This window comes from Pristis pectinata, chromosome 2 (genome assembly GCF_009764475.1).
Source record: "Pristis pectinata isolate sPriPec2 chromosome 2, sPriPec2.1.pri, whole genome shotgun sequence".
NCBI classification, from domain to species: domain Eukaryota; kingdom Metazoa; phylum Chordata; class Chondrichthyes; order Rhinopristiformes; family Pristidae; genus Pristis; species Pristis pectinata.
In genome coordinates, this window is record NC_067406.1 from 2027973 (window position 1) to 2051905 (window position 23933).

The window sequence follows — 23933 nt, forward strand, 5'->3', positions numbered from 1 at the left end:
TTACAAAGGACTTTTCATGGCTGCTCCTGGCTTTCCTAATTCCTTTCTTGAGTTCATTTCTAGCTTCTCTATAGTCCTCATGTGCTCTGTCTGATCCTAACTCCCGAAGCTCTACATACTTGTCCTTTTCCTTCTTGGCTGAGTTCATCACTTCTCTGGACATCCAAGGTTCCCTTATTTTCCCATTCACGTCCTTCCCTCTAATCGGGACAGACCTATCCTGTACTCTGTGTATTTGATCCTTAAACACTTCCCACATGCTCGACTTGGACCTAGCTAGTTCCTGCCTTATGCCTTCATAATTAGCCCTGCTCCAATTTAAAACACTCCTGCTAGCCCCATACCTATCCTTATCTGTAGCTATCCTGAGTGTTAATGAGCTGTGGTCACTGTTCCCCAATTGCTCACCCACTGATAGGTGAATCACCTGGCCAGGCTCATTAGCCAGGTCCAGAATAAGCCTCTGCCCTTGTTGGACTGTCAACATATTGACTTAAGAACCCCTCCTGGATACACCTAACAAATTCTGCCCCATCTAACCCCCTTGCTCTAAAAAGGTCCCAATTTATATCAGGGATGTTGAAGTCTCCCATGGCCACAACGCTGTAATTTTTACACATTTCCCTAATCTGTCTGCATATCTGTTCCTCAATGTCCCGGCGGCTATTGGGAGGTCTATAGTACATCCCCAAGAGAGTGATTGCACCCTTCCTATTCCTGAGTTCTACCCACATAGACTCTGTGTCCGAGCCCTCCATTATGTCTCCCTGGAGTGCAGCTGATAGAACATAGAACAGCACAGTACAAGCCTTTCAGCCCACGATGTTATGCCAATATTTTATCCTGGTCTAAGATCTATCTAACCCTTCCCTACCACATAGCCCTCCATTTCTCTATCATTCCTGCGTCTATCTAAGAGACTTTTAAATGTCCCTAATGTACCTGCCCCCACAACTTCTGCCGGCAGTGCGTTCCACGCACCCACCACACTCTGTGTAAAAAAACTTACCCCTGACAGCCCCCTTTTATCTTCCTCCAATCACCTTAAAATTATATCCCCTCGTGTTAGCCATTGTCACCCTGGGAAAAAGTCTCTGACTGTCCACTCGATCTATGCCTCTTATCATCTTGTGCACCTCTATCAAGTCACCTCTCATCCTCCTTCTCTCCAAAGAGAAAAGCCCTAGCTCACTCAACCTACCCTCATAAGACATGCTGTCCAAAATCCTGGTAAATCTCCTCTTCACCCTCTATAAAGCTTCCACATCCTTCCTATAATGAGGTGACCAGGATTGAACACAATACTCCAAGTGTGGCCTAACCAGAGTTCTATGGAGCTGCAACATCACCTCCCGGCTCTTGAACTCAATACGGCCAACACACCATATGCCTTCTTAACAACCCTATCGACCTGCGCGGCACCCTTGAGGGATCTATGGATGTGGATGCCAAGATCCTCTGTTCCTCCACACTGCTATATGTCCTGCCATTAACCTTGTATTCTGCCTTCAAATTCAATCTCCCGAAATGTATCACTTCACACTTATCCGGGTTGAACTCCATCTGCTACTTCTCAGCCCAGCTCTGCATCCTATCAACATCCTGTTGTAACCTACATCAACCTTCTACACTATCCACAACACCACCAACCTTTGTATCATCAGCAAACTTACTAACCCACCCTTCCACACCCTCATCCAAGTCATTTATAAAAATTACAAAGAGCAGGGGTCCCAGAACAGATCCCTGCACAACACCACTGGTCACTGACCTCCAGTCAGAATACACTCCATCTAACACCACCCTCTGTCTTCTATTGATGAGCCAATTCTGAATCCACACAGCCAAGTTTCCCTGGATCCCATGCCTCCTGACATTCTGAATGAGCCTTCCATGAGGAACCTTATTAACACCTTACTGAAATCCATGTACACCACATCCACTGCGTGACCTTCATCAATGTCACATCCTCAAAGAATTCAGTCAGGCTCGTGAGGCACGCCCTACCCCTCACAAAGCCATGCTGACTGTCCCTAATCAGCCTCTGCTTCTCTAAATGCCCATAAATCCTGTCCCTAAGAATCTTCTCCAGTAATTTGCCCACCACTGAAGTAAGACTCACTGGTCTGTAATTCACAGGGTTATCCCTACTCCCTTTCTTAAACAAAGGAACAACATTTGCCACCCTCCAATCATCCGGGACTACTCCTGTGGCCAGTGAGGACGCAAAGATCATCACCCAGGATGCAGCAATCTCTTCCCTCATTGCAAACTCCCCCTCTTTTACTCTGCTCTCTATTCTTCCTAAAACTTTGAAACCCTGGTACATCGATCACCCATTCCTGTCCCTTCCTCTATCAAGCCTCTGTAATGGCCACAACATCGTCGTTCCGTGTACTGATCCATGCTCTAAGTTCATCACGCTTGCCCATAATACTCTGATTCTGTGACTCTTTGTCCTTATTGAATAGCAGAATGGACATTGGGGCCAAATGGGCACCTCCTGTTTCTGATGTTCAGTGAGCAGTGCTGTCACCTGGTTCGATCATTCACTTCTGCTGAGCACACACATCTAAGCTGACCCTCTCTGTGCCGCACTGTCTGAGACACCATCGGTTCGACAAGATGGAGTCAAAGCAGAAAATGCTGGAAACACTCAGCAGTTTAGTCAGCACCCGTGGAAAATGAAACAGTTTAGTTTCAGGTTGAAGACCCTTCATGGTTCAATTTTTTTCTTTTATTTTAAAGCCAAAGAGACGGGTCCAGGGACTGGGAATTCTGGAGACGAGAAGTCTGCAGTTTGGGGTGAGGAGTCCTGTCCAAAGCAATGGGCATGGCGGAAGAAGAGTTCAATGTCACGTCGAGCTTGGAATTCCTTCAGCTGAAGGCGTAGGGGGATGAAGCTGAGGCCTCTGCTGAGGACCGATGGTTCGGGATCAGAGAGGGGAGGATCAGAAGGGATGGTGAAAGGCTGGGACGGGATATTGCTACAGGAGAGATGTGGTCATGAGGGAAAAGGGAGAAAGGTTGGGCGGGATATTGGTGGCAAAAGCTGCTGGAATTTCCAATCTTTGATGTCTGGAGAAAAGTCTGTTGTAGCAATGAATGTGATGAAGAATAAAGTGGAACTGTGGACCATCTCAGTTCGGGTAGAGGGGTGGACGGGTCCAAGGATGGGAAAGGTTAAGGGGGATATGGGTCAAACGCGGGTAAGTGGAACCAGCTTAGATGGGCATCTTGGTCGGCATGGATGAGTTGGGCCAAAAGGCTTGTTTCTGAGCTGTGTGACTCTGCGACAACTTTGAGATAGAGAGAGTTGGTGTTGTTGCAGAGAGGCGTCAAGTGTATGCACTTGACAATGCATAGTTTAAAGTGTGGATCACAGGACCACAAGAAATGCAGGATAGTTTGAACACCCCTGTGATCCTGGGTGGGTCAGAATTGTGAAGAGGGGAATTTCAGATGGAATCCAGATGTGGGCTGAATCAGAGCTGGACACATTTTCTCGGGAAAGAGATGGGGCTGTGGAATTGAGGTTTGGTTAACACCTTATTGAAGACAAGAAGGAGAAGAGAAACCATTGGGGGTGAACAAGGCAAAGGGAAATCCCACTGGTGGGACAACTTCAAGCTTGGCATTCCTGGAATTCAACAGTGAGTGTAAATTTAAAAAATGCAAACTAAGGAGTGATTTCTTCTTAAGTGAAATCAAAAACCTAACAGAATTATTCCCAAGAAGAGCAGGGGAATTTTCCCAACACTCTAAAATTTAGTCCCCAAGCTTGATCACCAGAACAGCAAGGCTTTGACCGAAGGTCGGCAGCTCCTTTCCTCCCACAGACGCTGCTCGACCCGCTGAGTTCCTCCAGCAGGTGGCTCATCCACTACAAGTGGGATCTTGCTGTGCCACTGTTGGCCATTTACTTCCAACAGTACCACTTTCGAGTGTGCTGAGGCTGTGAAATCAGCTCAGGTCGCACAGATGGCAATTATTTCTTTCCTGCTCCGACTCTGGGGCCAGTTCCAGTGAAGGGTTGGTCCAGAGTAGAGGGGCCGAACGGCTGTCCCCGCGCAGTCGCACAGGCGGCGCCTCTGACCGTCCGGTCGCACGATCGGTGATCGATTGTGCCGCCTGCGCTGAGCCCGCCGCAGCCGCGTTCGCTGCGGCGCTCGATTGCGGGCCCTGGTTTCCGCGGCAGCGGCGGGAGGAGCGGGAGCGACCCCGGCGCCGGCGGGAGGTAGGCCCGGGCCGGGCGGTCCCGGGGACGGCGGGCGGGCGGGCGGCCGCAGCGCAGGGGGGGGAGGTGGGCTCCGTGTCCGCCGCCACACCGCCCGTCGGCCCGGGGGGGTCCGCGGCCCCCTTGCTCCCTCCATCTAGAACCTTCCACAAGATGGCGGCCGGGCCCCAGGCGGCGGCCTCGGCGGGAGGGGACACTGGGGGAGGGACTGTGGGGCCGGGGGGGGGGGGGGACGAGGAGGGGGGAGAGGAGGGGGTCGGGCAGTGTGATTGGGCATTTACCATGTTGGAGATTACCACCGCCTCCGCCTCCCTCCCCCCCGCCCGGATCCTCCTCCCCACCCCTCCCCCCCGCCCAGATCCCCCCTCCTCCACCCCCACCCTCCCCCCCGCCCAGATCCCCCCGCCCAGATCCCCCCTCCTCCACCCCCACCCCTCCCCCCCGCCCAGATCCCCCCTCCTCCACCCCCACCCCTCCCCCCCGCCCAGATCCCCCCTCCTCCACCCCCACCCCTCCCCCCCGCCCAGATCCCCCCTCCTCCACCCCCACCCCGCCCGCCCGCCCAGATCCCCCCACCCCTCCCCCCCGCCCAGATTCCCCCTCCTCCACCCCCACCCCTCCCCCCCGCCCAGATCCCCCCACCCCTCCCCCCCGCCCAGATTCCCCCTCCTCCACCCCCACCCCTCCTCCCCCGCCCAGATCCCCCCACCCCTCCCCCCCGCCCAGATTCCCCCTCCTCCACCCCCACCCCGCCCGACCAGATCCCTCCTCCTCCTCCACCCCCACCCCGCCCAGATCCCCCACCCCCACCCCTCCCCCCCGCCCAGATCCCCCCTCCTCCACCCCCACCCCTCCCCCCCGCCCAGATCCCCCCTCCTCCACCCCCACCCCGCCCGACCAGATCCCTCCTCCTCCACCCCCACCCCGCCCGCCCAGATCCCCCCTCCTCCACCCCCACCCCTCCCCCCCGCCCAGATCCCCCCTCCTCCACCCCCACCCCGCCCGACCAGATCCCTCCTCCTCCACCCCCACCCCGCCCGACCAGATCCCTCCTCCTCCACCCCCACCCGACCGACCAGATCCCCCCTCCTCCACCCCCACCCCGACCGACCAGATCCCCCCTCCTCCACCCCCACCCCGCCCGACCAGATCCCTCCTCCTCCACCCCGCCCGACCAGATCCCTCCTCCTCCACCCCCACCCCGCCGACCAGATCCCTCCTCCTCCACCCCCACCCCGACCGACCAGATCCCCCCTCCTCCACCCCCACCCCGACCGGATCCCCCCTCCTCCACCCCGCCCGACCGGATCCCCCCTCCTCCACCCCGCCCGACCAGATCCCCCCTCCTCCACCCCGCCCGACCAGATTCCTCCTCCACCCCCCCCGACCAGATTCCTCCTCCACCCCACCCCCCCTCGCCCGGTCCCCACTCACACTTCTTCCCCCTCCCCAGCATACCCCCTCTCTCCACCTATTCTCTAAATCCCCCCTCCTTCCATCCCACGCCTGACCCACTACCACTCACTTCCCCATTTTCTTTCCTCGGTTGATAATTTCTGACTAGCCTGCGAATGTCTGGTTTCCTCACTCACCGTTCTGCCGTACGCTGCCCTCTCCCAAGGTGCCCTCATGGGGCTGCCACACTGGTGGTGGTTGGAAGGGGTGGATGTACGTGGGGCAGCCTTTGGTTTGGTCTGGGCTGGGGTTTAGCTGTCAGAGATGGGGTGAGTTTGGTGGGAAGCATCTGTTTATCTTGAATCCTGGGCTGTGCTGACCCATGAGGGCAGCTTTCTCAAATCTTAGACTGATGTTAACTGTATTTTGCCATTAGCCTGCAAAGAAAATTGCAGTTTGGACTGAATTGAAATCATTCTTTTTCTCTATCTCAACAAAAATTTTCTCAAGTATTGTTCCAGTTGACAGTGGTGTGCAGATTAACAGCACAAATGTTTATTCACCCTGCTTCAGTTCTGGGAGCTAATCATTTCCTTCCACTTTGCCTGTGAAAGCACAAATGTAAACTTGATCTTAAATCTGTTTCTTTTTCTTCACTTTATAGTTATCTCCTAATTCTCCTCTAATTATAAACCTGGAAAAGATGGCATCCTGATCCAGGTGCTGTTTGTTCATTGCTATTTTCGAGAAAAACAAAATGAAGAATTTCTTCTTTAGAAATTTGTAGTTTGATTTAATTCAAGACAGTGTTCCTCTCTCTGAATTTTGGGGGTGAATTTGCTGCTCATGGACATTTTACCTTTCTAAACTGGGGTAACACTAATCTGCATCTATATGTTTTGGCATCAGCTTATCTCTTGAAAAGAATGGACTAAAGAATCCAAACTACATTATGGGTGGATCTGATAAAAGAATCTGTCTCACTAATTTGACTTTTAAAAACCAAATCTGTACCTAAATCTGGTATAAGAGAGTAGATCTGGGGTTATTTCTCCTGTAATCCTGAGGGTTGATCACTGGATTGTGAATTTAGTCCATTAAACTCTGTATATTAGAGGTGCCTTTGAATATGGGAGAAACATTCATTATATTAGGGCATCTGAAAAGGGGACCATAAGATAGCAGATGTGAACAACTGAGGTGAGGTTGAAGGAAGCCAACTGAATCAAGGTCACTGACGGCCTAGGGGGGGAAATGTGTGGTGGGTAGTGGTCAGCAGAAAGCCTACCGAAACCAATGCTTGGAGCTGAGTGCTTATCGAAACGGGGGAGAAGGTAGAGTGTGCAAGCGGATGTAGACACGTTCAATGATTGGCTGTTTAAGGAGCAAGGTGATGGCATTGAAGATAAGTGGACATTTCTGGAAGAAAGCTGGAGGCTAGCATCCTCGGGTGCTGGTTCAGGGAACAGTGACTGAAATCTGGAATTGGAGTGGGCTGTAACACATTTGGGCTACTTTTATGGGGATCAACAGCCTAATTAGTTGTGAGTGGGAGAAATCTAAGATGGTAAAGGTTATTGAAATGGAGTTACAAAAGGAACATGTACGTAGAATAGTACAGGGCAGATACAGACCCTTCAGCCCACGATGTTATACCAAAATAATTAAACTAGTAACTAAGCATCTAACTAAACTAATCCCTTCTGCCGACACAATGTCTATAGCCCTCCATTCTCTGCACATTCATGTGACTGTCTATGAGCCTCTTAAGTGCCTCTATTATGTTTTCCTTCACCACCACTCCTGCCAGCGCATTCTAGGCACCCACCACTCTCTGTTGCCCCCCCCCCCCCCACATCTCCTTTGTACTTATCCCCTCTCACCTTAAATGCATGCCCTCTAGTATTAGACATTTTGACCCTGTGAAAAAGATACCCGCTGTCTACTCTATGTAGGCCTCTCGCCATTTTATAAACTTCTATCAGGTCTCCCCTCAGCCTTCGCCACTGCAGAGAAAATAACCCGTTTGTCCAATGTCTCCTTATAGCTCATGCCCTCTAATACAGGCAGTGTCCTGGTGAACCTCTTCTGCACCCTCTCCAGGAAGGGTTAAGATAAAGAAGCTGGAGAGGCGGAGATTCAGTTAAGGATGGAAGAGCTGAGGTTTCAAAAGGGTGATATGTTGTTGATATCAGTGTTTCTTATGATACTAAATGTGTACTGGACTTGCCAGAATATAAATGGACCTGATCAGAACATAGTCATGAATTTGCAATCCTTATTCATTAGGGAGTAATGAAAGATCTTGACCAAGCAATATTTGGGAATTGCATCATGCGGCAATAGGAATTGCTTTGGGAGAGACAACAGTAAATGCTGTGTGAGCTGGAATAGAGGTCATGTCTGCTGTTTCACCAGGAGCCATTTAGCTAAGTTGGGATGAAAAATTTAGATCAGTTGCAATGTAGTGTATGCTAGCCTTTCTGAGAGCAAACAGTCTTTATTGTGGAGCAGAATCAGATTTATTTTGACTGATATATGACATGAAATTTGTTGTTTTGCAGTACAGTACAAAGATATAAAATTACTATAGACTGCAAAAGGAGTGCAAAACAAAGAGTAACGAGGTAGTGTTCATGGACCATTCAGAAATCTGATGGCAGAGGGGAAGAAGCTGTTCCTGAATCATTGCGTGTCGGTCTTCAAGCTCCTGTACCACCTCCCCGATGGTGGTAACGAGCAGAGGGCATGTCCCGAATGGTGAGGGTCCTTGGTGATGAATGTCACCTTCTTGAGGCACCACCTCTTGAAGATGTCCTTGATGGTGGGGAGCAGTAGTATATCCTCTTTCCAATTTGTCTCTGGATTTAGTGAATCGTATTTTACAACAACCTGCACACACATCACTGGGTGCCATCCTTAAAGACAATGCAAAATGATAATGCTCTTTTATGAAGCAAGAATTGATTTCTGCACTGTACATTCAAGTTTAATTATTCCTTGTGTTGTTGGGATGGTAGTTCAAAAGTGAGATGGAAGGTAACCAACTTTTCAGTGTTATAATAATCATAAGTTTCATGAATCATTAAAGTAAAATTGGTCAGTATCAGCAAAAATTTATGATATTCTCAATTCACAATTTCCATGTTAATTTCTGTCCTTTCACAATCCTAATGCTGCTGTTATGATGTAGGTCCAGTGCTCATTCCTTCTGTAGAATTCAGTGATCAGAGTTTGTGTTACAGGAGCAGTGAAAGGTAAGTGTGAAATGATTTAAAACAAAAAATCATGTGATGTAACAGATCTACCTATTGTACTGTGTTCATACTGAATGATATGCGCTGTTGAGTTTCTCTCCATGCCTCTACTCTTCCACTTGACCTCTGGGTTCTTTGGCCCTGGTCTCCTTGTGTGAAGGCATTTTGCAGGTCAGATCTTCACAGATATAATTATAGTCTTGTGCTTGCTGTTTGAAACTTTAACCCAGTTTTATAATGGAGGAGGTTTGATATTTTGGAGCCTTTATTGTATATCAGAATTTGTAGAGGAACAGTGCAAAACTTGATATTGAAGAGAAATTTCAGAAGATGCATGCAAGCAGAGTGGGAAGAAGGAGCATCAATGGATCTGGTTTGGATTGCAGTCTACAAGATGATGTAGAATGTGAGACTACGAGAAACATTTTCAACTATAACTATGTTTGAAGATACCATTTTATGTATGTTCAGAGGAAATATCAGCAAAAGTAGTTTGAAGAGGAGAATTTATATGCCCAGAAAATCATTCACAAGAACAATGTACGTTTGGAGATGCTTTGGATGTCAAATTACAGCTCTTGGCTACGCACAGTTTATTCAACACCATACTGCATCACTGTCTGAGGCAATGGCATTTCCTACCAAGCTGGCTGAGGTAACTTTCAGAACTGGCTTGTTACTTGGTAGATTATTCACCAATATATTTGAGCTATTCAGACAGTTGAAGAAATAGCAACTGAGTGGACAGCAAGAGACGTGCTGAATTGTCTGAAGATGATCCCTGAATTGATGTGCATGATGACCTTGAATGATGGTGGTATGCAGAATTTGTGAAGTTCATTGACTGAGTTTGTGGAAGTGGGCAACTTGTGGAAGAATGTATGAGCTTTTTTTGTTACTTACGCAGGGGATGTGCCTGGTAAAGCTCATGAACCAGGTGGTGAACCTGGCACCTTGTGTGGTGAATGCTTTCTGCAGTGTTGTCTGGTATGGAGTTCTAGTGTTCTGACCAATGATTTATTTCTCAGTTTTACTTTCATTTTTGGGACCTATCCACCATTGACAAAGGCATTTATTGGCCCTTGAGGAGGTGGTGGTGAGCTATCGTCTTGAACCACTGCAGTCCTTCTGGTGAAGGTGCTCTGGTGGTGCTGTTAGGGTGGAAGTTCCAGGATCCAGACCCAGTGACGATAAAGGACTGGTGATATATCTCCAAGTCAGGGTGGTGTGTGATTTTGAATTGAACATGCAGATTGTGGGGTTCCAATGAACTTGCTGCCTTTGTCCTCCTTGGTGCTAGGGGTTATGGGTTGGAGAAATGATGTTGGAATAGCCCGGGTGAGCAACTAGTGTATTTTGTAGGTGGTATCCACTGTGTGCTGGTGGTGCAGAGATTGACTGTTAAGGGTAGTTGTTTGCCCAGTCAAGTGGGCTGGATGGTGTTGGGCTTCTGAGTGTTATTGGTGTTGTACTCATTCAGGCAAGTGGAGAGCATTCCAGCAACTCCTGATTTGTGCCTTGTTGGGGCGTGAGAAGATGAGGCATGCTGCAGGATACACAGCCTCTGTCCTGCTCTGGCCAGGAGGATGTGTGAATTGGCTGACTTACTGGTGTTCCCATGTGCCTCGACTTTATAGATTAGATAATAAGGTTGAAAGATGCTGTTGTAGAAGCCTCGCTGAGTTGCTGAAGATGCTGCCATCATGGAATGCAAATGGAAGAGGAAATGACTATCCAAGGTGCTGGATGTGTGCCAACCAAGCAGGCTGCTTTATTCTTTGTGTTATTTCTGGAGTGGTGTTTGAATACACTTATCCAGGTAAGTGGATTGTATTCCATTACACTCCTGATATGCCTTGTAGATGTTGGAAAAGCTTTCTGGAATCTTGGAAGAATACCTACCCTTTGCCATAGTATACTTGTGTCTGGTTCACTTGGGTTTCTGATCATTGGCAACCTCTGGAATGCTGGTGTCGAATTTAGTGATGGTAAAACTGTTGCACTTCCAGATGAGTGGTTAAAATGCCTCGTGTTGGAACGGGCCATTAACCTGTTACTTGCCGCCACAACCCATCCATGAAAATTCTCTGTCTTGCTGTGTGCTTGGAAAGATTATCATTAAGGAAATGGAATTGAATATCTGGCAACCAGCAGCAAATGTGCAGAAGAAGAGATGGCCATTGAAGCAGGAAGAGATGGGGCTAGGCTGCTGCAGTGAGGAACATGTCTTGGGGCCAAGATGATTGGACCCCAATGACCATCATCTTCTATGTGATGTATGACTCCCAACTAGTTGAGACCAGTTTAGAAAGGCTCTGTTGATGTTGAGAGCAGCCTCTCTCACCACACCTGGAAATCTTCTGCCTCAGTTTGCATCAGGATTGTAATGGGTCTGGTACTAAATGGTCCTGGTGGTACCCAAACTGAGCCTTGGTGAACAAATTATTTGGAAGTGTTATTACATAGCAGTTATTACAATAACTTGGCTGCTTGAGAGTAGACTGGAGGGCAGTTGGTGGCTGATTAAATTTGTTCCTTTATAAAATGTTTGATTTTCCTGGGTGTCAGCATTGTAGTTATGCACAGTTCAGCTGAAGTTATGACTGGCTCTGGAGCATGTTTTTAGCACTACAGCTGTTAGCTATTTCCTGTGCATTCAGTTGTTTCATTATCACTTTGTAAATGGAATCTGTGATGCGAACCTCGAGGAAGCTGAGATGGATGGCTAAAATAGGAACACAAAATGCTGGAAACATTCAGCAGGTAAGGCAGCATCTGTGGGAAGCGAAACAGAGTGAACATTTCAGGTAGAAGACTCTTCCTCAGCTGGAGTCTTTGCTGTTAAGACTAATGCACTGCATGGTCTAAAGAGTGGTCATACCTTGCAATACTGCTGTCAACATATGCACCTTCAACAGGTAGGTAAATCAAGTCTTTCCCTTGTTGGTTCTCACTTCTTTCATGGTTCGGCTCTGACCTTCAGGAGTTGCATAACTGAGTCGGTACTGTTGCTGATTTTGATGGTTATTGAACTTGGAAGGATTGCTTCTTCATATTCTGAGCCAATGCTTTCGACTCTTCTCTTGGATTGTATGCCACCGTTGTCGGCACTGGTGGGTTTGCTCTGCCAGTGGGATGGTGATTGAAGAGCCTTGGATTATGTTTCACTGCGTGTTTCAGGATTGTGGAGATTCACGGTCTACACCGGCATTTATTCTCCATCTCTTCTTACTGGTCTGTGGAATAGTTCTCCCAATCTGGCCATCTGGAAACACTCAGTGGATCAGGCTGCATGTGTGGAAAATTAACATTTCAGCTTGAAGATCCTCAGTCGGTTCTGATGAAGCATTGTCAACCTGACAAGTTAATTCTTTGTCCACAGATGTTGCCTGACTTGCTGAATGTTTCCAGCATTTTCTATTTTTATATCCAGGGACTTAGTGTTGACAGAATGTAATTTTTATAGTGTGCAAATCCAATGCCTTTCTGTGGTTTTATGAAGTAAAATTTTGATAATCTGCTATCTGACCATTCAGAAATCCTGATGGTTAGGCATCTGGTTCACCAGGTATGAAGACACTAGGATCCAGAGTCCAGCCTTCTGTTTGTGTGTTTCCTGGATCTCACTGAGGGCTGCACTGCCCCTGAAACTGACCAAGTTCAATAGAGTTCAGTGGTAGGGAAGCTAATGGAAAAATTCTTAGGTAGAGGATTCATGATCACTTGAAAGGCGGGGACTGACTAGGGGGAGTCGACATGGTTTTGTGCATGGGAAATCCTGCCTTATAAAGCTGATTGGGTTTTTTTGAGGTTATAAGAAAATTGATGAAGGCAAGGTGGTAGATGGGTTATATGTGGACTTCAGCAAGGCTTTTGATGAGGTCCTGCGTGGTAGGCTGGTTCAGAAAGTTAAGACTCAAGGGGTCTAAGGTATTTTGGCAAACTGGAGGCTGAGGGGCGACCTTAGAGATTTATACAATTCTGAGCATAGGGTAGATAGCCTTTTTCCAAGGGTAGAGGAGTCTAAAGCTACAGGTTTAAGGTGAAGGGGAAAGATTTAAAGGGGACCTGAGGGGCAAGTTTTTCCACACAGGGTGGTGGGTATATGGGACAAGCTGCCAGAACAGGTAGAGGCAAGTAAAATCACAGCATCAAAAACCATTTGGGCAGATTCATGGATAGGGAAGGAATAGAGGGATATGGGCCAAATGCAGGGAAATGGGACTGGCGTAGGTAGGCATCTCGGTTGGCATGGACGAGTTGGGCTGAATGGCCTGTTTCCATGCTATGTGAGTCTGCCTCTATGAAAATTCATTATAATAGTTGGTAACATCAGAGAAAATCTACTTAAAAGTGTGGGGAATTAAGATGAATCCAGTAGTGCAGAAAGTCTGCTAGTTTGGCACCACCAATGTCCTAGGTGTGCTGGATTAATGGAGTTTTACTGTACTTTTTTCAATTTCAGAGTGCTGTTTGTTCAGTCACTTTTCCTTTGGGTCTGTAGTCACAAATGGACTAGACCAATAAGGATAGAAGATTTCCTTTCTTGAGGACATAAGTGATGTGGTTACCATTACTGATACTGTATGGATTATATTTTATTGAATTTGAATACTTAATCTTCCAGGGTGGTATTTAAACATATAATTAATTCAGGTTTCACAATGTACCTGGTAAAACTAACCACTTGCAATTCCGCTTTGGTCATAAATATTTGCTTTGCTTCCAAGATGAGAATTGTTTCAGTTATTCCTCGAGGGAGGCATGTCGGTGCAGTGGTTAACACTGCTGCCTCTTGGCTCCAGGGGCCTGGGTTCGGTCCAGGCCTCAGGTGCTGTTTGATGGATGACTGGCAGAGGTTAAAGGGGCAGGCAACAGGAGGCTCAGGGTCATTCCTGCAGACTAAATGCAGGTGCTCTGCAAACCAATCATGTAGTTAGGTTTCCGTGGCAGAAGAGACTACATTGTGAACAACAAATGCAGTACATGTGATTGGAAGAGGTGCAAGTGAATTGTTGCTTCACTTGGAAGGACTGTTTAGTTCCTTGGATGTTGGAAGAAAAGAGGTGAAAGGACAGGACATCTCCTGTTGTTGCATGGGAAAGTACCACAAGATGGGGAGTGGTTGGTGCGGACAGAAGAATCGACCAGGTAGTTGTTAAAGGAGCAATCTCTTCAAAATGAAAGGGGAGGGGAATCTTTGTCCGGTGTTGGTTTCTTGGAGCTGGGAGAAGTTGCCAAACATGATCCATTGAATGTAGAGGCTGGTGGAGTGGAAGGTGAGTGCCATGGAATTCTGTTCTTGCTCTGTCCAGGTGAGGGATTGAGAGCAGAAGTGCAGGAAATAGATGAGATGCACCGTCAACGATTCTCTACTATGGGAGAGGGAAGTCACAGTTCAGGAAGTTCTTCAACAGAGTCAGGAACTGCGAGAATGGAATGAAGTCCTTACAAGGTGGGAGGAAGTGCAGTCAAGATAACTGTGGGGAATCTTGGATATTTATGGCTAGCTTATCCCTGAGATGGAGAGGGAGAGATCCTGGAAAAGGACGAGTTGGAGATGGACCATGTGAAGGTGAAAGAGTGGATGTTGGCAGCAAAAGTGTCATTTTCAAGTTGTACAGGAGTGCAGGCAGCAGCACCGATGTAGTCGTCCATGTACCGGTAAAGAGCTGAGGATGTGGGTCCAAGTAGGACTGAAACAAAGATTTGCATTGATCCCACTAAAGGAAATGCATAGTTTTAGGTTTATTCAGCATTTCCCACAGCTACATCTTTGGTCTAGAACATAGCACATAGAACTGTGACTGTGCCAACCACCATGACTGTGCCAACCACAATGTCAATTTAAACTAATCCCATCTGCCTTTGGGTGGTCTATCTCCCTCCATTCCCTGTCTGTTCATGTGCCTGTCTAAATGCCTCTTAAATGTTGCTATCATATGTGCTTCCACCACTTCCGTTGGCAGTGCAGTCCAGGCACCTACCACTCTGTGTGTGTGTGTGTGTCTGTGTCTGTGTCTGTTTACAAAAAAAACACACTAACAGGCTCATCAGCCCAGCTCGTCCGGGCCGGCCAAGTTGTCTACCTGAGCTAGTCCCATTTCCCCACGTTTGGCCCGTATGCTGTCTGTGTGTTTTAAACATTGTAATTGTACCCACCTCAACCGCTTCCTCTGGCAGCTCGTTCTGTACACCCACCACCCTCTGTGGGGTGGGGGGGAGTTGCCCCTCAGATCCCCTTTAAATCTTTCACTTTTCACCTTACACCTGCGACCTCTAATATATGACTTTTCAACCTGGGGATAAAGACTGACTAACTACCCTATCTATGCCTCTCATTTTATATAATTCTATCAAGTCACCACTCAGTCTCTGACACTTTAGAGAAAACACTCCAAGTTTGTCCATCCTCTCCTTATAGCTAATGCCCTCTAATCTAGGCAAGATCCTGGTGAACTCTTGGAGATGGGTATTAAAGTCTCCTTGTCCAGAATATTTGGCCTTCTCCCAAGAAGAATTCTTGGGAGAAGTTGTGGTTGAGAGAGAGTTGTGGTTAATGATAATTGTCATGAGGTTTCAGTTAACTGCTCAACTATGAGATTTCATAGGGTCTTCGCTGAGGACTTCCAGGGGCAAGGGAATAAGATATATTATCACTGACTCGGATGGCATGAAGTTTGTTTTGCCACACCTAACTAGAAAATACCCGAGGATGGTTATGGAGAAATCTGGAATGTTGACCAATGATGACTCTACTTATGAGCGAAATCAGGCTGTTCCTTGATTGATAAAAGTAATGTAAAAAAAATAGAAGCATAGACTTACTGGTCTGAGAGGCCTCCTTCTGTGGCATATCAATTCTCTAACTGACCACCCCCAACCCTTTTTAAAGTTTGTCAGTTAGCTTGGAATTGACCAGGTCTTGCTTATAGCTAATTCTTTGACCGTCCATTATTTCCCTTGTACTTTTATCTAGTCACAAATTACCTTTCAGAAATGCTATGGAATCAAGAATCAATTGAAAAGGAGAAATTAAAAGAAATTAATTTCTATAGCTCTTTTGTTTTTCTAATATTAACAGTAATTATTAATGTTAGTGACAAATTTCCGGGACCTGATGATCTGCATCCCAAAGTATTAAGAGGTAACCATAGAAAAGTTGGTTGTCATTAGGTTATGGAATGGTTCCTGGAGGGCGGCAAATATCGCTCCACTATTTAAAAAGGGGGCGGGGGAAGAAAATGGGGAACTGCAACCAGTTAGCTTAACATTAGTAATAAAGAAGATGCTAGAATCTATTGAGCAACGAGAGTGCTTTAGTTTAGGAATCTAACCAAATCCATGAGAATGTACTGTTTCTGAACTGTATACAGATTTTGTTTGCCAAGTGGGCTGGAATGTGTATTATCCTAAACCTTTTATTTCTTATTAGATACAGTAACACAAGATGTGGTAGCTGATGGGTGAACAAAGCTGATATGTAAGGATGGTTTCCAATAACATCTCATGTAAAAGAGAGGCAGGAACATTGAGAATTATCTTAAAGCTGAAGGATGTTAGAGAATAGAAGGCAGGAACGTCAGTATTATAGAAATCTAAGCTTTGGTTGGATGGGTTTAATTAAATGTGGTAAGAGAGAGGTGAATTAGGAGGGAGGTATGTGTCTCAGACTTTGAATTTTCAAAAAAAACAAGACAAGGTTCATGATAGGTATGACCCTGAGTAACATTATACAAGGGTGAGCCGAAAGCCTCCAGTCCTGATTGAGCAAATAACTGCAAAGGGTGTATAAACAAGGATCCTGGGGTGGTTCAGTAGCATGAACCCAGGACCAACACATGAGAGAATTCTAAGTAATGCCAGTAATGGGTAATATTGAGACAGGTTGCAAGTTCTTGTCTGTTGTTCTTTAAATATTATTGTCCACATCACTTGTCTATTTTCCAATATTGTTACTTAAGTACCAAAGTCTTGGTAACACTATTAGAGAGTATGTGGAAATGGGATACTTAGAAAATATTGGGATTAGACAAAGTCAGCATGGGTTTACGAAACGGAACTTATGTTTGAAAGTCTGTTGGAGATTGAGGATGTAACTGGTGGAATAAATAAGGGAGAACCAGTGGATGTGGTGTATTTGGATTTTCAGCAAGTCTTGGATAAAATTCCACGTAAGAGTTGGTCTACAAAATTAAACCATGTGGGATGGGGGTAATATGCTGGTATGGTTTGAAAATTGATTAACAAGAATAAATATCCTTTTTCAGAGTGGTAGGAGGTGACTAATGAGGAACTATGGGGATCAGTGCTTGGCCCCAGCTCATCAAAATATATATCAGTGATTGGGATGAGTGGGCTAAATGCAATGTTTTCAATTTTGCCAATGACACAAAACTGGTTGGACTTGTGAGGAGGATGCAAAGAGGCTTCAGGGTAGACTTAGACAAGTTGAGTGAGAGCAGAGATGTATAGCAGGTATGGTATAACACGGATAAATGTGAAGGTAATGACTTCAATTGGAAAAATGGGTGGGGAGAGTGTTAACTAGTAATGGTTTGGGTAATATTGATGTACAGAAGGATCCTTGTGCACCATAAATAAATGAGTAGGCACAGCAGACAGTTAAGAATAGTACACTGACCTTCATTACAAGAGGTTTTGAGTACGGTAAGTAGGATGTCTTAGTACAATTATACAGTGATTTGGTGTGATTGTTGTCTTAAGAAAAGATATACTTGCCACAGAGAAAGTTCAACAAAGGTTTGCCCTACTGATTCTTGGTGTAGCAGGTCTGTGGAGAGAGAAAAACTGTTAATATTACAGATGGATAGAATGGCTAGTTCTGATGAATGCAGAGAAAGCAAATTGTGTAATTCAGTAATGAGTCCTGAAGGCTCCAACATGCCCAAATGGAAGATGAGGTGCTGTTCCTCAAACTTAATTTGGAGACTCGAGACTGCAGATAGAGTCATAGAGCAATACAGCATGGATACTGGCCCTTCGGCCCACCACGGTACTCACCTGGTGCTGGAATTTGGAGCAACAAACAATCTGCTGGAGGAACTCAGAGGGTCGAGCGGCATCCGTGGGAGGAAAGGAATTGTTGACATTTCAGGTTGAAACCCTGTCTCAGGACTGGATTTGGTGACCGTCTGACCTGCTAGACATTTCCAGTATATTCCTGCACAGTTTCAGTTTTTTGCAACAGCTCTGACCTATATTTCATAGCTTTATATGTTGCTTTGTCTATTCAGGGTCTTTGCAAGCTGAGCCAACATTTAATTTCCCATCCTTCATATTGCTCTTGGAGAGGTTGGTGGTGAGTTGCCGCCTTGAACACTGCGGTCCTTGAAGTGTGGGTACACCCACATGCTATTCGGAAGGGAGTTCCAGGATTTTGATCCATTGGCACTGAAGGAACAGCAATGTATTTCCAATTTCTTGATCCTAACTGCTTTCATCAATCTATTAAGCAGACAGCTTCAGAAACAGTATGGCAACCCTGACCTTATCCTCTCACCCTGTCCATCCCACTCAACCCTCTGTGCAGCTTGTTCTCTCACTTTTAGTTCTGACACCTAAAACGTTAGCTCACAGATTCTGCCTGGTTTGCAATTATGTTTGAGTTAGAATGGGAATCATACAAATACTCATGTTGTCCTACACCTGTATTTGGTTATACGGGTGGAACAGGGATGGATATCTGACGAGTGTCAAGTCTTTCCAGCATTTTCTGCTTTTATTTTTGGTTTCCAGCATCTGCATTTTTGTTTGTTTTATTTGATGAGGAGATCTCCACAAGGTGATCCAAAGCTTGTTCAAGATTTGGGCTTTAAGGAATAATTTGGAGGGTGGGAGAGCATGAAGTAGGGAGGAATGATTAGGACAGGAGTCCTTTCAACTGAAGGCATGTCTGCCAATTGTTGAACCATGTGCAGTAAAACTCTAAAAATCTGCTGTCTTACTTTGGAAATCTTGATGGTTCGGCATTTGGCTCACCAGGTAATGTTTACCTGGCTCCCAGTCCACTCACCAGGGCCTTGGTTGCTGCTCTGCCTTTCAAATCAGTGGGGCCCTGGTTCCCTTTAAACTTATCTGGCTCACTGTTATTATCATATTGTATAAATTTTTTTTCAAAAAATGTGATTTCAAAGACTAGTGTGCGAGGGCGGGGGGTGGGGTTTAAAGAAGATTTATGAGGCAAGATTTTGTTTTACACTGACAGGTTCCTGGAACATGCTGCTAGGGGAAGTGGTACAAGCAGATGTTTAAGAGGCATTTAGACAGACACAGGAACAGGCAGCGATGAGTATGAAGTAGGCAGGAATGATTAGGACAGGAGTCCTTTCAACTGAAGGCATGTCTGCCAATTGTTGAACCATGTGCAGTAAAACTCTAAAAATCTGTTGTCTTACTTTGGAAATCTTGATGGTTTGGCATTTGGCTCACCAGATAATGTTTACCTGGCTCCCAGTCCACTCACCAGGGCCTTGGTTGCTGCTCTGCCTTTCAAATCAGTGGGGCCCTGGTTCCCTGTAAACTTATCTGGCTCACTGTTATTATCATATTGTATAAATTTTTTTTCAAAAAATGTGATTTCAAAGACTAGTGTGCGAGGGCGGGGGGTGGGGTTTAAAGAAGATTTATGAGGCAAGATTTTGTTTTACACTGACAGGTTCCTGGAACATGCTGCTAGGGGAAGTGGTACAAGCAGATGTTTAAGAGGCATTTAGACAGACACAGGAACAGGCAGCGAATGGAGGGATATGGACCATGTGCAGGCAGATGGGATTAGTTTCGATTGGCATCATGGTTGGCATAGAAATGGGGGGGGGTGTGGTGGGGCCCGAAGGGCCTGTTCCTGTGCTGAGGTGTTGACAGAAATAACAACCAAGCGTGCCAGATTATCAGGGTTTTACTGTAAATGGAGAAAGCATAAGAGCGCAATCTTCTAAAATCTTTTAAAATTTAGGGGAGATTCAAAATGTGGAGGGCTGAGGCCGTGGAGGAATCTGCAAGCACTGTTGAGATTTTTAAAGCCAGGTGTTGCCAGGCCAGAAGCCAGTGTAGGTTACATTGTGTTGAATGGATTTTTATACAGATTTGAAATTGACCTACACAGATTTGGTGGTGTCTGTGTAATAACCCATAATTTCTTTGGACCATGTTTGGTACGAGGTCTCAGCCTTTTTTTAATATAAGTATTCCAGCATGTATCAAAATAGAGTCAATGTTTTCAGAATGTAGCTTTTTCTACCTGGCTTATGACTCTTTTAATTCTCCATTAATTTAACTAAATTCAGCCATTTTAAAATGAAGTACTGCACTGTGAATCCGTTAAACTGTGTAATAATTAGTGCACAAATTGAGCAAAACAATCCTGAAAAAAACAAAATCCTTGTTTTACTCCATTTGCAAATTGAGCAAAAGGATTTTGTTTTTTTATTCAGGCTGGTTAACCACTGCACCACAAATATTGTTTTGCAATTCTCTTTGTGAATCATGCAGACAGAAGGCAGAGCCACAAAAGTTGCTTGACCTTGCACTGTCTAACTTTGTGAATGATAAAGATCAGGTATCAAAGTTATTTGAGAGTGGTGCAGTGTACCTAGATCATGTGAAATGTGAAAGTGGATGCTTTTTAAAATACTGACTTTTTAATAAGCATTGTGGCTCTGGTCCAATGTCTATTCGTTTGTGGGGTGTCACTTAATACAGATCAGAGATATGAACATTTTTGGAAAAGGCAGAAAAAAAATAGCTTTAAATAAACATGGGACTAAAAATTAGTACATGGGCATACATAACTAAAAAATGTGATAAAGATTTTTATATCTACCCCCCTCATTTTATATACCTCCACTCCCTCAACCTGCTCTGCTCCAAGGAAAACAAACTCAGCCTATTCATCCTGTCTTCATAACTGAAATTGTCCAATCCAGGCAACATCCTGGTGAATCTTCTCTGGACCCTCTCCTGCACACTCACATCCTTCCTATACTGTGGCGATCAGAACTGCATGTAATACTCCAGGTGTGGCCTAACCAATGTTATGACCAATAACCAATGTAAGAGTTATTTGGACTATTGTGTCCAGAAAGATTTATTAAGATGATTCTAGGGATGAGGAGTGTTAATTATCAGATAAATTGGAGAAGTTGGGTTGTTTTCCTTGGAGTCAAGAAGGTTGTGAGATCTGAAAGTGCTACTTAAAATCACGAAATGTATAAACAGAGAGAAAATGTTCCCGTTGGCAGAGGGGTCAACTTGGGGACCTATGTGAAGGTGATTGGCAAAAGAACAAAGTGACTTGAGGAAAAAAAATAGTTTTGTGCAGTGAGTGGTTAGCATTCAGAAGGTAGTTGGAGAAGTAGCTGAAGGCAAAGAATTTGCTTGGCTGCAAAGCTGGTGGAATGAGAAGAGAAGGATTGTTCTTGCATGAGCTGATACTGGCGCCATGGGCCAAATGGCTTCCTTCCACGCTGTAATCATTCAGTGATTCTGAATTCCAAAGATTCACAACCTGAGAAATTCCGTTTGAACTTATTCTTAAATGTCTCGCCCTGTATGCTGAGATTGGTTCCTAATTTTAGCCCAGCTGTGCCCAAACTTGGTCCTTGTAGGTCCATGTGGGTTAGAGTGTTTCCTTGTAATTGATGTGCTGATCACAGTGGTCACTGGGTGTGCGGAATGTCAGCCAGAGATGAGATTTCTTTATTAGTCACAGGTATGTCGAAACACACAGTGAAATGCATCTTTTTTTGCCTAGAATGTTCTAGCTATCCAGCCCTGTACAGTACTTATTTTCATACATGTTAAGTCTTGTGATAATGCTGCAGAACATTGTAATGAGAAATGAGGTCTTAAGTAATGAATTTAGATGATCTGCCATGGTTGTATTGAATGCTGGAGTGTGCTTGAAGAGCTGAATGGTCTTTTTTTTTGTTTCTATGTTAAATCAACTCTTTTGCAATTAAGGCTAATGTAATACTTTCCTAAGTATTTGATGTGGACATACACAAGTTTTTGCAATGTATAATCTGGCCAACCTGAATTCTCATAACATCATGTATAGTCTTGTGTGCTCCCATGTCTCATTTCTTGAGACACTTGCCCAGCTGGTCTTGTTTCTGGAACCCTACATCTGTGTATCCTTCCAAATTATGTCTTGTCCCTACTGTTGGTCTGAAATTGTCAAATGCTCCAACACACCCTGTTGCTTCACTGAATCCAACCCAATCTTTCCATCATTAGCCACCCTAATCAGTGTGCCTATAAATTCTCAATCTCTCTGACAACTGGCAGTATTGTTATTGGCTGTTGCAGCTTGGATGTGTGACTTAAATTTTAGTTACTGTGCTTTGTTTGGAGATGTCTGAAAAATTTTGCAGCAGCAGCACTTTGAGGTCAGTGAGAGATGATAGCCACAAATGGAGAGATGGATGCTATATGACTCAATGATTCTCTGGTGAGGAAAAGCAAAATAGATGTGAAAGAAATGTGGTACATCATCAAGATAGAATTCAGGAGATAGCGGTTAGCGTAACGCTATTACAGCGCCAGTGACCCGGCCGCTGTCTGTAAGGAGTTTGCATGGATTTCCTGTGGTGCTCCAGTTTCCTCCCACATTCCAAAGACGTACGGGTTAGGAAGTTGTGGGCATGCTATGTTGGCGCCGGAAGTGTGGCGACACTTGCGGGCTGCCCCCAGAACATTCTACACAAAAGATGCATTTCACTGTGTGTTTCGATGTACATGTGATGATAAAGATATCTCATCTCTTATCTAGCGTAACACATCCAGATAGGGAAATGAGCAAAAAAAAAGTGGGGTAGGATGAAGGGATAAGGAACTGAACAGGTCATGAATTGGAGGATATTTGGGAAATCTTTCTTTTCTCCTAGTGTTCACCTCTTGTAGTTTAAAAGACATTCGGACAGCTACACGGATAGAAAAACTTCAGAGGGATATGGGCCAAATGCAGGCAATGGGATTAGCTCATAGAACCATAGAACACTGCAGCACAGAAAACAGGCCATTTGGCCCTTCTAGTCTGTGCCGAAACTCATGAAGGCACCTTGGTCGGCATGGCCGAGTTGGGCCAAAGGGTCTATTTCCATGTTGTATAACTGTTTCATATGCAGTGAACAGTTTATCTGTAATAAATAAGAACACAAAATGGGAGCAATAGTAAGTCATTTGGCTTTCTTGACATGCTCCAAGATGACTGATTTGTAACTTCAACTTAACCTGACTGATCCATCCTGATAAAACTTGATTCCCTTCTCTTTGCGTTGAATACAATCGTTGACTCGTGCCTCTGCAGCTTTTTGGGTAGAAAAGTTAAAAATTTACAACTCTATTAGTTGGGGGAAAAATCCGCTCCCCTCCGTTTTAAATGTCTGCTCACATGTCCTAACTCTCAGCCTCCCATTTGAGACACCAGTCAGCAGATATAATCTCTTCGCATTTACTGGGTGTCACGAACCAGCGACAAAAGAAACACACTGAGCATGATTCAGTGTTAAAAACTATTTTATTAATCACTACTTAAAAATGTTAGTATGTTAGAATTCAAAAATGTTAAACCTTGAACGTTAACCCCAAAACTAAACTCTTCGTGTGTGTGTGTGACAAAGTCCCAAACTCCAAGTTCCGGGATGGTTCTTAAAGTTCAGTTCCACAAGCCATAAGGTGAAACATGAGCAAGGGCTTCGTCAACAACCACCGTTGTCAGAAGATAAGACGTAGATGTAGAGAACATAGAGAGAGTACATATGAAATCCAAATGTTCCACGATGGAACCCAAACGACACTTCAGCGTTTACTCGGTAGTGACTTCCTCACCCCGAAAAGCATCCGAATCGTGGTCGTCCACACACAGATACCTGTTTCCTTCTACAGGTCAGCAACAAAGTGAACTCCACCGGATTACTTCCAACTTCCATACATGGATTTCTATGGCAAACACAGTTATTGTTTCTCATCCATCGATAGAGAAAACTAGCAGGCTGGTGTCTCTCTCCCTTCTCTCTTTCTTC

At 45.4% G+C, this 23933-nt stretch overlaps 1 protein-coding gene across 1 annotated transcript in view; it reads left to right on the forward strand.

Annotated features, from left to right (window-relative positions):
* Positions 1–23933, forward strand: part of znf638 (zinc finger protein 638) — a 134453-nt gene that overhangs the window by 23636 nt on the left and 86884 nt on the right. Inside the window, exon 2 of the mRNA XM_052032860.1 lies at positions 4142–4237. Coding sequence (XP_051888820.1) covers positions 4142–4237 — 96 coding nt within the window. The remainder of the gene's footprint in view (positions 1–4141; positions 4238–23933) is intronic.